The 14,273-nt window shown below is 45.4% G+C and overlaps 1 protein-coding gene across 4 annotated transcripts in view; it reads left to right on the top strand.

The window, feature by feature from the left end:
• The window catches only part of MYOCD (myocardin), a 94,097-nt gene that overhangs the window by 49,326 nt on the left and 30,498 nt on the right, over window positions 1-14,273 (top strand). For all 4 annotated transcript variants that reach the window (XR_003682930.2, XM_007104503.4, XM_007104502.4 and 1 more), the window contains one exon: window positions 2,215-2,376. Coding sequence is in view for 3 of the 4 variants with exons in the window: in XM_007104503.4 (XP_007104565.2) it covers window positions 2,215-2,376 (162 nt within the window). In the remaining variant the exon portion in view is untranslated. The remainder of the gene's footprint in view (window positions 1-2,214; window positions 2,377-14,273) is intronic.

Genomic DNA, 14,273 nt, shown 5'->3' with positions numbered 1-14,273 from the left:
CGGCGGTGAGGGGCCCGCGTACCGCAAAAAAAAAAAAAAAAAAAAAAAAAATGTCCATCCTTCGTACCAGTAATAAATGTCTAGTATTGTATCAAAAAAATAATAATCAGACACACAAAGATTTATGTACAATGATGTTTATCATGTAATTACTTTAAATAGTGACACACTGAAATCAATGGAACGTCAAAAAATAGTAGAGACTGAATAAATTATGCACCATCCGTGTGATTGAATAACTTGCAGCTACCACAAATGAGGCTTTAAAAGAGTCATGTTTTAATGAGAAAAGGCTTACAAAATGAGGTTTAGTGAGGAGGCCAGAAAACAAAACTATATTTACAGTCAAAAATCAGGGAGGCAAAAATATATACATAAATTGTATTTACAGTCAGATTCTATGATGAAAAAATACAGACTTACCAATAAATACTGTATACGTAATTAAGAAAGATGCCCAGTTATTAAAAACAGTTGACCCTAAGTGGGGAGTTTCCTAATGCTTTCACTTCTTTTGCATAATGTTTTAGCGTTTTCCACGCTTACAACAACACGTATGTATAATATTATAATCAAGAAAGCATTATCTGTTGTATCAGTCCAGTCTTGAATTAAAATATCAGGCTGTGAACCACAGACACCCCAAGTTTAGTCTCTGTTGGTTCCCATGAAACCCACCTTTCCCCCTCCCACAGAAATTGGAAATTGGCCCCCTGGAGCACCAAGGATCTGCTAGATACAAAATGACCCTTGCCCTCCAAGGGTTCATGGTCTGATTTTGGAAATAGCAATATAAGATTAGGGACCAATGCTTGTTAACTGCTGGGGGTAGTCGAAGCAGAAGGAAGCTGTAAGAACAGGAGTCAGGAAGACTTTGTTAGGGTGGGGAAACAAAGTAAGCAAAGGTGCAAAGGTGAACTCAGGAAGATGGGGGGCGGGGGGCAGAAGGTAAAGGACCAGGCTCGCTGGAGTGGTAGTTTGGGCATCAACCATCTCAGGTCATGTAGGGGGTGGATTCGGTTTGTGGCGAGCCTGCGAAACCGGACTGAGAGACGGATGGAGAGGACCATCTTGGAGGAGACGCAAGAGAGGAGTGTTTTCTGAGGATGAATCCTGTATGGCTGTGCAGGATGGGCCAGAAAGATCCCTGAGGCAGGGGGTGTAGCAGAAGCCCTTGCACTGGCCTGACGGGTAGTTGGGAGAGGATTTGGGCTTAGAAACTTCCATTTGGGGGTTTGGAATATTGATGTTCTCTCCATCCCACATCGAGTGCTTTGTAGATGTAGCTTCTACGCAAGTCTGACCTGTTGCAACCATGAGACATCCCTAGGCCTCCCCTGTGTGGAGATTTCTAGAGCAGCGGCCAGACACTGAGCCTGGGTTAGTAGATGGATATTAATAGAACAGTAGGACCAGGACGTCCGTAAAGGTCTCAACTTCTAAATTTGCAGAGTTGAGTGGAAAGCTACGAACTCTCGTTGGGCCGTAACTTCCAGTCCTGCGTTATAGCAACCACAAGATTGGCTGTGGCTCACAAGATTCTCTTCCACGTTCTTGCACAGAAATAAGTCAGGGCCTCACCCAAAGAGGAATAGAGTGGTGATTTAGGGCTTGTCAGTGACCTTTCCTACCCTCCCAAAGATGAGAAACTGCCTGTTGGATAAATTCAATTGTTTAAAATCCCTGTTTAATTAAATAACTATTCTCCCCCAAAATTGTTTTTCTTTTACAACTGGACCTGGACCTTTGAATCAGTTAGTATCACAGCCTCAACAAGTCTAAAACTCTTGAGAGGTCACGCTACCACAATTAATTATAATAATAGATAATATTTACGGCCAGCTCAGCCTGGGCCGGGCAATATATAGACAGGATTTGCATGCAAATGCTATAGTTTAGTGTCAGCAAGCAATACAGGCCCCGTGGACTACTTACTTACAGAATCGCCAAATTGCACATTTTTGGTTTCCCCCAAATCCTCACAAAGCAAGTTTCTCTAACTCTTCCGTGCTTCTCTATTTGCCTTTATTTGGAAGTATCTCGTCTTCACTGCTAATCCATGTGAAATGAGGATGATTGCATTGAAAAATTATTAGGATGGTGGAGTACAATGTGTCAGAGTGTTTGGGTTACAAAAGCAAAAAAATAAAAAATAAAACCCCACAAAAATGACATCGAATTCTAGAGCTGACCCTTTTGATTTTAACCCCTTAGGCTCCACTGCAGAGAGATCCGTTCCAACTGCTCAGATGAAGCTGAAAAGAGCCCGACTTGCAGATGACCTCAATGAAAAAATCGCTCTCCGGCCGGGGCCCCTGGAGCTGGTGGAGAAGAACATACTCCCTGTGGATTCTGCTGTGAAAGAGGCCATAAAAGGTAGGTAGCACAAATGAATGGCACGCTTTCCTCCATGCTGAGGTCTGAGGGCAGCCATGGCTCTGAAATGCTGGAGCCCTGGGGGTGAAGACCTCTCACCAGACAAATGTCAATCCATGGGTCGCTGTTCCAGAGTGTTCCCCAGAACCAGAGGTCCAGGGAGTGAGGGAGAAACTGAAACCCGCTCAGCCTCCAAAGGCAGGTTAACGTAGACCAGTCTGGTTCTGGTCAAGCAGGTTGGGGTGCTGACTTGATTTTAAACCTCAAAACATCTTCCCTGCAAGGTTCCATCACTTTGGAGTCATGGCACTCTCCACCCTTCCTCTTTTAAAGGGGCGTAGACGGGCGGAGTGGAAAGTGCGCTGGACCTGAATGGGAACACCTGGACGCTAAGCCCAGTTCGGGTGCTGTGGCCTGGGGCTGCCCCAGGTCCCTTCACTTCTCCAAGATGAACACCCAACCAGCCCAACTCATCGGCTCTTGGGAGTGAGGTTCAGTTCTTTAAGCACGTGAAAACTCTTTGACAACACACATGCGTGCTACAGGGTTGAAGTACAGATACTTAAGGAGGAGACGCAAACGTTAATTCTCTCATCAGCTGCGTAACATCGTTCCGTAGACCTTTGGAACGGTGGAGGCCACGTGGATCCAAACAGCCGGAGGGTCCTGAATTCATTCACAGAGGGTTGAGGTGGAATCTGGGAAAACCATGGTAGAAGGAAGAAAGGGAATCCTGGCTTTCCCACGGGCAAATTTCACTCTTCCAATGAAGCCTGCAAAAGCCCTAAGAATTACTGATATGTAATAGGCAACGCACATTTAAATGTTTTGACACATTGTCCAATGTTACGCGTGAAGATGTTTTATTAAACGCTAAGTTCATTGTTAAACTTATCCACATTCTAAAATCTTGCCCCCAACCAGTCAGAGGCCACGTGAATTTTGTATTTGGAACCTGTAAATATGGAAGAATCAACTCTAGGGGAGACAGTATCCTCATCACTGCCCATTAAATATCCCACCGTGGTTTTCTCTCTTCTTTACTCTCTCCGTCCACACTAAATATGCTGTGCCTTTGAACTTGGACTAGGCCAGTCAACAGTGCACCGTCCCCGTCTTTACTTTGATGAGATCTAGGACAGAAAGGATCTCTATCGTGTATCTCTTATCATTTATTAAAACATTATATTTATTCCGTGCATGCAAATTTATCTTTGATTGTTATGTGATAGGCAAAATATCTCATTTTAAATTGCCTTCTTTGGTTTATAGAGAGATGATGTTTTTCCGTGTGATTTTGTGTCATTGGCAATTCGTGGTTATTCCTTTTTTCTACTGGGCATTTTCTTCCCTCACTATAAAAGCTATTTATATATATTAAAAAAAAGCTAATCCTCCGTCTGGCACAGGTATTACACATCCTTTTACCGGCATGTCCTTTGCCTTTTATTGTTGGCTTTTTTTGTTTGTTTGTTTGTTTGTTTGTTCGTTTCTGTCCTTTGCCTTTTGATTTTGTGTGTAGTGTATTTTACCTATAGCAGTTTTTAATTTCTGTATAGTGCAATCTCTTAATCTTTTACTTCGTAGTTTCTGAATTTGTTATTGCTTATCGAAAACACTTCCTACCTCAAGCATAGAGTTATTCACCTATACTGTCTTCTAACATGTATATACTTCATTTTTATATTTCAGTCTTTACTGCATATTAAATTATTTCAGTGCACGGTTTAAGAGACAGGTCTAATTTTCTTTTTTCCACAATTTTAGTGGTGTATTTTATAATTTGTCTTAATATCTGTCTTCACAAGTTTCTCTATATTGGTCTGATTTTTCTAATGTTTCTTGGCTACTCTCACAAGTATATGGTGGGTACAATTTAGAATCAGCTTATTATATTCCAACTTCAATCCTATTAGAATTTTGTTTGGGATTGCAGTGAATTTATAGGTTAGTTTATGGTGAATTCATAGGTTTAAAATATATTAATTCTTCTGAGGCAGAAAGATAGTGTCTCTTTTCACCTCTACTAGTCTTCTTTTATTTCCCTTGGTAAGGTTTTTTAAAATAAATTCACATCAGTTATTACTTACATATTGGAAACCTCTTAATTTTGCACATTTATTTTGTAACTGGGCATCTTTGAAGATTTTCTTAATTGTTCCGATAGTATCTCATTTTATCTTTAGTTGTTTGCATGGACAATCACGTCATCTACAAATAATGAAGATGTGCCTCCTCTTTGTTTTTTCTTTCTGCCTTGGAGCACTGGCTGGCTGTTGAAAAGCAACATCATGGAATTATTAATAAATTACACAATTAACATCATTTTAAAAGCTACATGCAGTATATTCATAATATAAATTCAATATAATTTTATGTATTTTATTTATAAATTAAATATTTGTATTTGTAAATGATATATGTTATAATAGTATAATATACTATACAAATCTAATTATATATATTTTATCATATATAAAATATTTATATCATGTAGATATATATCTTACATATAAAATTATATGTATGAATTGTATAAAGCACATATAATTTATATTATTTTGCATTATGCAATATTTCATTATATAATTTTAAAATTATTGATATATTATATAATAGACAATTATTATTATTGGTACATTGCCAATGCTTCAAAAGCAATATTATATAATGTTATATATTTGTTATGTTGATGATAACTTTTTTTTTTTTTTTTAATTTTTGGCCGCGTTGGGTCTTCGTTGCTGCGCGCAGGCTTTTCTCTGGTTGCGGCGAGCGGGGGCTACTCTTTGTTGTGGTGCGCAGCCTTCTCATTGCAGTGGCTTCTCTTGTGGTGGAGCACGGGCTGTAGGCACGCAGACTTCAGTAGTTGTGGCACACGGGCTCTAGAGCGCAGGCTCAGTAGTTGCGGCTCGCGGGCTTAGTTGCTCTGTGGCGTGTGAGATCTTCCCGGACCAGGGCTCGAACCCGTGTCCCCTGCATTGGCAGGCGGATTCTTAACCACTGCGCAACGAGGGAAGCCCAATGATAACGTCTGTTGATTCCGTCTTCAGCGGGAATTCCTCTGGTCATTCACCTCTAAATATGACACTAACTTGTGCTAGAGGTAGATATCCTAAGGAAGTGTTTCTCTATTCTGTTCCACTAAGAATAGCTTGCAAGATGGATGCTGAGTTTTTTAAATGCTTTCAACACGCATGAAAAGATGATCATATGGGTTTCTTTCTTTGATCTAGCAATGTGGTATTGCTATCTTTCCTAATCATCCTTGCGTTTCTGGAAATAAATCCTGCTTGGATTTTTTTCCCTAGAAGTTGCTAGTATTTTACTTGAGACTTTACACCTCTTTTGTTGTTAGTTGGGATAACAGAGGCTGCTAAACAAACCACAAAATTTCAGCTGCTTAACAATAGACGTTTATTTCTTGTTCATAAACAGTCCAGAGAGGGTTTTCCTCGATAGCAAACTCTTCAGGCATACAAGCTCCTTTGGTCTTGCTGCTCCACCATCCCCCAGAGCCAGGGTGGCAAACTTTTTCTTAAAGAATAAGCTGAGGTCTCTAAGCTGTCACTGCTACTCAGCCCAGCTGCTGTAGTGGGAAAGGAGCCATAAGCAATATGTAAACAAATGGCCATGGCTGTGTTCCAGTAAAACTTTATTTACAAAAACAGACAGCAGGCTCACAGGCCCTAATTTTGCCGACCTGTGTCCTACAGTCTCATCATCCTCTGGATCTAGCCAGTGAAGAGGAAAGAAAAAATGAAAAGGTCCACCCACGCATTTAAAAAGCCTCAACCTGGAAATGAACACATCACTTCCACTCACATCTCGTTGTGAAAACAGTACACATGGCTGGCAGGGGTGGTGTTCCCTGGCTGAACAGCGATTTCACAGCAATGTCTCTGTACTTCGGAAGGGGGAACATAAAATCTGATGAACAGCTTTTAGTTAAGAGTCTGAACAAGAGTCGTGCTGAGGGTACAAAAAAAAAGAGCATCTGAGAGGTAACTGACATTGCATCAGTAGATGACCAGTAGAATATGTCAATGTGAACGAAAGGAAGAGTCAGAGATGACACCGAGGTTTCCCTCTTGGTCAGCTGAGTAAATGGCAGCCATGTATCAAGATTGGGCCCATGAGTGGAGGAGCAGATTTGGGGAGAGATGATGAATTCCCGTTTCAACTGTTGCAGCTGATGGGTCTACAGGAATTCCAAGGGCAGGGATTCAGTAAGCAGTAGGTTCTATCAAACTAGACTTCAGAAGAAAGTATTGGTCTAGAGCTGTAGACTTGGGAGACTTTAGTGTGTACGGTAATTTAAACTGATGGACTCGATAAGATTGTCCTTTCATTTATTTAGTTCTTCATTTAATATTTATGGAGCATCTTCTATGTGTCGGACACTAGACAAACCTACAAAAATTTCTGCTCTAACAGAGCTTATATTATAGTGCAGGAGACACAGACAATACACAAGACCCATCAATAATTGTATATCCTAATAAAAGGTGATAGATGCTGTAAAAATAGAAGTTGTGCAGGGTACAGAGAATCAGGAGTGCCCAGTAGACGGGGTATGAAGGGGGAGCTGGGGGTGTGAAGGATGTCTGAGAAGCGAAGAGGGCTAGGAGGCTCTCATGTAGGAATTTGTAAGACGGAGGCAGGGAACTGTGAAGAATAAAGAGAAGGCATAGCTAGCTAAAGAGGTGGAGGATATAGGCTGACCTCATCCAAGGAACGTCCACGCCTCAGCCTCTCTAGCGGTAATCTTTCAACGTGCGTGAATTTCTGTGGGCAAGGCCGTGGCACCCTATGAAGTGTCATAGCAGCAGAGCGAGCTGCTCAGCGGCCAGTTGTAGAGACAGCGCTCCGAGTAGCCCTTCCAGTGGTGGTGATGATGCTGACCCCTCACCTGTCTGTCACTTCTTGGGGTCACATCAGCCACCCTCGGTGAAGTGGTGACTCAGGGCTGTGGTTTTCTGTGTATCCTTCTCCTGGCATCTGTGTATTTTTCCTCCTCTGTGCATGCGCCTTTCTAGATGTGTTTACGTTCTCCATCTCCCTCTACAGCTGTGCGTCTGTGTTTCTGCCAAGCCCTGAGCGAAATACTCATTGTCTTCCTCCCTCCCGGTTTTATTCAAGACCAGCTCTTCTCCAGCCCAAACCTACCATAATCCAGAACCTCTCTCGGTGCAGGGAGGGAAGGATACTGTAGACAGGGAACCAGCCCCTACCCTGGGATTTTTCTTCTCCTTCCCAGATGTCCCCCCTCTTGCATTCAGCTGAATGACTGTAGCAAATCGTTTTCCCCCAAACTTTCCTCTCCTTTTTGGGGTGCCAGCTAGCCATCCGTCTTCCAGCCTGCAAGTTTATTTTCTGAGTCAGGTAGAATTTTACAGATTCCAGGGGGAGGAAACCTAGGCTTGTGTGACCAGAGTGACGCAATGTGGATGAAGAGGGGGCCTTGTGATTTTACTGACACAAAAGGAGGCTTGGGGGCGCCTCGTGGATACATCTCCGAACATACACCTGTTTCCCTGTTTCTCCTTCTTAGAAAACCTCTAACAGCTACTCTCTCTCAGGCCAGAACTCCAAATACAACAAGTATAACATTATGTGGGAGTGATGATTTATGAGAACAGAAACTATACACTGGGGTTGAGCCTGGCTTTGTTCTGCTTACACGTGGTCATGGTCACTTAGCATCCTTCAGTTTTGAGAGCCTTACTCCAAGCTTGTTAATCTTCTCTCTGGTCATCTGGGTGTCTTCTTCACTTGCCAGGAGCATCCCTTAGGTACCAAGGAAGCTGGCTTCTGCTTGGGTAAAAGAGAACCGCAGCTGGCTTTCCCCACTCTTCAAACAGTGGAAGGGTCCCGGCATCCTGCTCTAGTGGACAAGCTCCTCCCCCTGAAGTGTCCTCATCTTTTCCTTGAACTGAGCCAGGCTTCCCACCTGAATGCCTGAGTCTGCTTTTCAGCTCTTTTTTTTTTTTTAATTGAACCTGTGATTCAGAGTATACAGCGCCATTATCAAAGATAAGGCAGTTCTTTTTATCACCGTAACCCTTCAACACAGGAAAGCAACATTTCTGTCCACCAGGGAAGGCCCAGAAATCATCCATTTCCAAGTGTCATGTACATTTTTCTAAAAGATCCTACGCTAGTCTTTGCTCACCTATAAGCCCAAGGCTCAGACTTTATAACTAAACAGAGCAAAAATTCTTGTTTACTAAGTATCCAGTCATTCTTCAGAGACTCTGGAAGTCTGACCACTCTCCGATCATGCATTTTTAAGACAAATAGACAACAACCACGGCCCTAAGGCAGATGGTAGCGTCATTTGCTTTGGCATAACTTTCTTGTGGACACAATCTATCATTCCATAACGAGAAATTATTTCCAAAGTGTGAATAATCCTTGGGGGAAAGAAACACACGGAGGCATAAGTGATAAATACTTTCCTGAGGAAAGTTCTGGAAAGGGGGTGGGAAAAGAGAAGTAGGAAGCCAGTAGCTTTGAGGGGGGCGGTGACAGGGAGGAACGTTAGGGTGCTCTGAGACAGTGCTAATGTATCTTTGCCCACCTAAGAATTTGTTCCTGGAGAATTAGCCTGATACAGCACAAGTGTTTATGCAGCTGAATGGTTTTTCACAACTCGCGTGTTCCTAGCATCAGGGTCTACCTAGAGACTTAAAGCCAATTTCTAAAGTGCCTGGGATCCGAGGAAAAAGAATGCTTGTTCCTCCAAAATGCCACTTTCATCTATTTCCATCCCAAAGGCATCTGATCCCCTTCAAGGGCAGTGGGTTCGGTCTTTGTTGGACAACATAATCCATCTCCTCCAGACTATGGTATCTTCAGTGTACTGAAATCTCTTTAGGCAAGAGCCACTTTTAAACTATAGCTACTGTCACCTGACCACCTCCTCCCTTAGGAAGTGGATTTGGCTTCAGTCTCTTCCAGGAGGACATTAGGAAGTCTGATCATGAATTAAAATAGCTGTCACGCGAGCACCGCTCAGGCTTGCAAACAGATAAGCGAGCGAAGTTTGTTCTCACATTCCCACCCCATGCTTTCCAGCCCCTGGTGTGGGTCCCAGCGGAAAGGTAACCAGGACTCTAGCGATCGCACTTTCATCTTGGAATTTTAAATGTTTATGCAGAGGAGAGTCCAACTGACTCATTCATCTAATCACTTCCAAGAAAGAGGGGGAAAGCGCCGAGTTGCCATGCCGAGATCCCCAAGGGGCCAGTGCCCAGAGACAGCCCCGTGGGCATAGCCTGGGGGTGAGTCAGGGCTTCCAGAAGCAGGTCCTTGTCATCACAGCGCCTGACGTGTCTCCAGGGACAACAGCCAGCGCCCTACACTCCCGCAGCTCCCAGTGAGCCCCGCGTCATGGGGGATTGGAGCAGGGGCCCAGGGTCACAGCACAGAGCCAAAGGACTTGGCTTGTTCCTGAGGCAGCCAGATAAGGTGACCTTTGTCCCGCTCCACCGAGCCCGCCTTGAACCAGGCAGGAGAGGGGGGAGCGCGCGGCCTTTCCTGTGACACTCCTGCTCTGGGGGAGGCCTGTCTTTGCTTTCCCGGGATGAACCTCTCAGTGTTTCTGGCTCCGGAGTTGGGCTGACCTTTGCAAAGCTGACCACAGGATAAACTGCCTCTTGGTGGTCTTTGTTTTATTTTTGATCGTGGTGAGCTTGAGACAAGCAGACGCTGCTACCAAAAACAATAATAACAACAACAGCAGCTAGAAATGACTGGACACGTGTGCGCCAGGGACCACAGGAATAACATGTAAAACGTGTAAAGCTCAGTGCTTTTACATGCGTCATTTTAATCCTCCGAACCCCGAGAGGTGACTATGGTGATGTTTCGCATTTGATAGATGGGGAAACTGAGGCTCTAAGAAGCTGAGTAATTCACCAACAGGCACTCCACCACCAAAGTGGTAGAACCAAGAAACAAACCAACCTGTCTGGCCCACACTGAACCCCACGTACCTCAGCTCCAAAGGAAGCCACCGCCACGCTCGCGGGGGCCTCTTGCTGTCACCGTTCTCATCAGCAGGGGCTGAGCCTAGTGTGGGCTCCTCTGTCTGCCCTGTCGCTCACCTTCTGGCCTCGCAGTCAGAAATCCAAGCCCTTTGTGGTGCTGGGGGACTGGCAGGGGCCCCCGTGGTCGGCTCTTTGAGCGTGGACAGCCTCTGAGTGGTCCTCAGTGTGTCTGTCGGCTTATTCTGACCTGGCACAACATGCTTTTTAGAAACTAGAAGGGAGTCATTTTGGGGGCCTTGGTCTTCACCCTGTGTTTGTTCATTCAGGGGTGAACAGCTACCCTGTACGTGGTTGCTTGTATTCATGGCTTCTTCCTGTATGGGGTTGCGCGTGCTCACGGCTTCTTCGTGTACACGGTTGCGCGTGCTCACGGCTTCTTCGTGTACACGGTTGCGCGTGCTCACGGCTTCTTCGTGTACACGGTTGCGCGTGCTCACGGCTTCTTCGTGTACACGGTTGCGCGTGCTCACGGCTTCTTCGTGTACACGGTTGCGCGTGCTCACGGCTTCTTCGTGTACACGGTTGCGCGTGCTCACGGCTTCTTCGTGTATACGGTTGCGCGTGCTCACGGCTTCTTCGTGTATACGGTTGCGTGTGCTCACGGCTTCTTCCTTGACTTAAGCAGAGGAGCCTCTTTAAATGATTGATGTCACTTGTCAAGTAGACTCTTCAAAGCTGTGTGTCTCCAGGAACTGGATCCCAAAGTAATCCACTCCGGTGGCTGGGAGAGTTACTTCTTCATCCTTCGCACCCCAACTCTTCTCTTCACCACCCTGTAACTCCCTTCTGCGCCCCGCAGCTCTCGCCCGGTGCCCTCCTCCTTTCTGTCATCCTGTCTACCGTCATTTCAGGCTCAGCTCCATCCCACCTCGTCTGGGGGTGAGTTTGCCTGGACAACCCACATCTCCTTCCCCTTCGTCTGCTAGCCACCAACAGCACTCACCAGGCAGTCTAGTCCTTGACAGGTTCTCCGGTTGTGTCCCGTGCAGATAGACGGATAGCATCCTTCTCGTGGTTTCCATACCTTCACCATACTGTATCTGATTATACTTCTGCTTCTCTCTACTCCTGTCTGAGTGGGAAGGCTGGAAGTGAACAAAATAGTTGAGGAATGTTCCATCCAATTCTGGGGAGAATGGGACTGGTTACCAGCTCCTTTATTCCAAACACTCTACTTCTAGACTTTTCCACATCATTCCAGGCCGGTGCCACAGTGAAAAGGACACACTGATTTATGGCCACAACAACAGGCCTTCACAACCCTCCCAGTCCCTTTTCTGAGACAGTGGCAATGAGAGCAAAGTCACCGCCTGCCTTCTTTCTTCTCACAGTCAAGATGCCACGTTCAGTCCTCGAGATCTCAAAAACTCAAGTAAAAGATGTTGTGGAGGATGGAGCCGTCCTTGGCATGTGTGTGCCGAAAAAGAAATCGACGTTGGCCGATTTCTACGCCACCCCTCCCCACTGCCGCCAACCCAGTGGGTCTGGCGATATTCCCTAAACAGCATATATCTGTTGACCTCCCGGGGGGGGGAAATTGATTTTGCCTCCCCCTCTGCTGGAGGCTCTGAGCATACAAAGGCTGGGCCTGTGTCTTAGCTCGGTCTCTGAAGAACTGGGGGGCCTGGATCTTGCAGTGTCCGTGTCTGCAAAACAGAGATGAGAGAAGGTGGTCCTTCCTCTGACTTCCTGGACCGTTCTAAGACCTAACAACACAAGTTGATTGTTCCTGTTACTGCTGTCACTGCCAAGTGAACTGCTGATGCAAACCACTGTTTTTATCGTTTGAAACTATCGAAGGGGGATAGCTGGGGGATGAAGAGAGAAATTTTCTCTCTTTGTCCCGTCCCCGCCCTTCTTGAAACATTTCCACGCGTGCTAGAACGCTTGGACAGTTTTGCAGTTTGGTTAATTCCCTCTCATTTGCAGGCGTTTGGGACATGATCCTCGATGCCGCGGGTGGAGGTGGCAGGGGGCGGGGGCGTCTTCTTTGTCACATGAAGTGTCAGATCACACAGAGAAGATCCCTACCGTTCAGACTGAAGGAAGTAGGGAGGGAGTGTAAGATGCTACAGCTCTCCCACGGAGGGTCCTGTTGGGCAGGGCAGGCTGGCTGCCCCCAGGGGCTGGTACGGTTGCACGCAGGGCTCTCTGAGTTGGTCTTGCCTTACGGTCTACGCCAAGTAGATCCCAATGAAATGCTGTGACTTCTGAGGTGGGGAGGACTTAACACCCACTCCCCCCGCCCACACCAAATCCCATGCGCCCACCTGGCCCTGAATAATACATGTCATCTTTTCTGCAGGGACAAAGCCTTTAATTCCACAGCTAGAAGTGGGACTTGAAATTTCAATGAAAACGTGGTTTCTAAAGTAAAGAAATTAACAGGTTGAGTTTACAATGGAAGCATATTCACGGAGGTTCTGGAAGGACCTTCCTGGGAAGATCGCAGGCACATGATCCCCTGGAGAAAGGGAAAATGATATATAAATTCCTTCACATTGCGTGAAAATGACAGATCGAGGCTTCTTTGCAGAGCCCCGGGGGATTTGCTGTAAGAAAATAAGGAAAGGGTGTGAGCTAGCTCTGGACCTTAAAATAGAGAGGGATGGAGGTGGGAGAGACCAGATGGGAGAGAAGAGTGACCCCTGACTGCAAAGAAAAAGTTGACATTTGTCAAATACCCGATGAAAGCCCTTTCTGTTAGAAAATGAATCGGTTTCTGATGCAAATATAGGAAAATACTGGCATATATTTATTTCAGGTGATTCACATGTTTTATATTATTCTCTGTACTTTTCTATTATTTCAAAATTTTTATATTTAAAGATAAGGGCCCCTTGGGAAATAAAAGTTGAAAAACAAAAGTTCCCATTCATACAATGAAATGCTGTGTAGCTGTTACCAAAAAATTGAGGAAGATCTCTATGCGTTCACAGGTAAAGATCTCCAAGATACACTGTAGGGTTGAAAAAAGCAAGTTTCAGAACAGTATCTTTCACTCAGTCCTGTCTGTTTGAAATGCTTTTTAAATATGTGCGTGTCTTGCTGTATGGATAGAATTAAGTCTAGAAGAGGGAATAAACCATTAACAGAAGCGGGATCATTACGTACCTTGTTATGTACATTTCATATGGTATGAATTTTTACAAGTAAACGTTACTTCTATAATCACAGAAAAGTAATAATGACTTTTATAAATAATCCTTGAAACCAAAAGGAGCAGCAACGCGGGTCCCCAAGCCTTTCCAGGTTAGCAGGCTGCCCAGCGGGCCGGTGACTGGAGTTCCCACCTGCCCTGTCCTTGTCCGGCCTCTCTCCTGATTTGACACTTGCGTGTCTGAGTGAGGGTCCGTGACAGATGCCAGCAGTGGTGGTGATGACAAGCCCCAAACCACACTCATTCCATTACTTCCAGCTCCTTGCTGCCTTTCCAATCTCCACAGTGAGAGCTCCTCTCTCTTATCTGCCCCAAGCCTGAGTCAAAAGTTCTTGTCAGTGTAACTGCAGAATACCGGGCTGGAAACCTTGCTGATAATACATAAATTCCTTTCGAAGAGCTGTGCCTGCAAGAGGGTCACAAGAGCTGTGTGGCCTCAGCACATTTTGTACTGTGCATTTGGATAATAAGCCAGAGGAGATTTGGCAATTAAAAAACATAAGGGAGGGGCTTTCCTGGTGGCGCAGTGGTTGAGAGCCCGCCTGCCGATGCAGGGGACACGGGTTCGAGCCCCGGTCCGGGAAGATCCCACATGCCGCGGAGCAGCTAAACCCGTGCGCCACAACTACTGAGCCTGCGCTCTAGAGCCCGGGAGCCACAACTACTGAAGCCCGTGCGCCTAG

This window comes from Physeter macrocephalus, chromosome 14, assembly GCF_002837175.3.
Source record: "Physeter macrocephalus isolate SW-GA chromosome 14, ASM283717v5, whole genome shotgun sequence".
Classification (NCBI taxonomy): domain Eukaryota; kingdom Metazoa; phylum Chordata; class Mammalia; order Artiodactyla; family Physeteridae; genus Physeter; species Physeter macrocephalus.
Note: the sequence above shows the minus strand (reverse complement) of the source record. Positions and strands in the feature narration are given on the sequence as shown.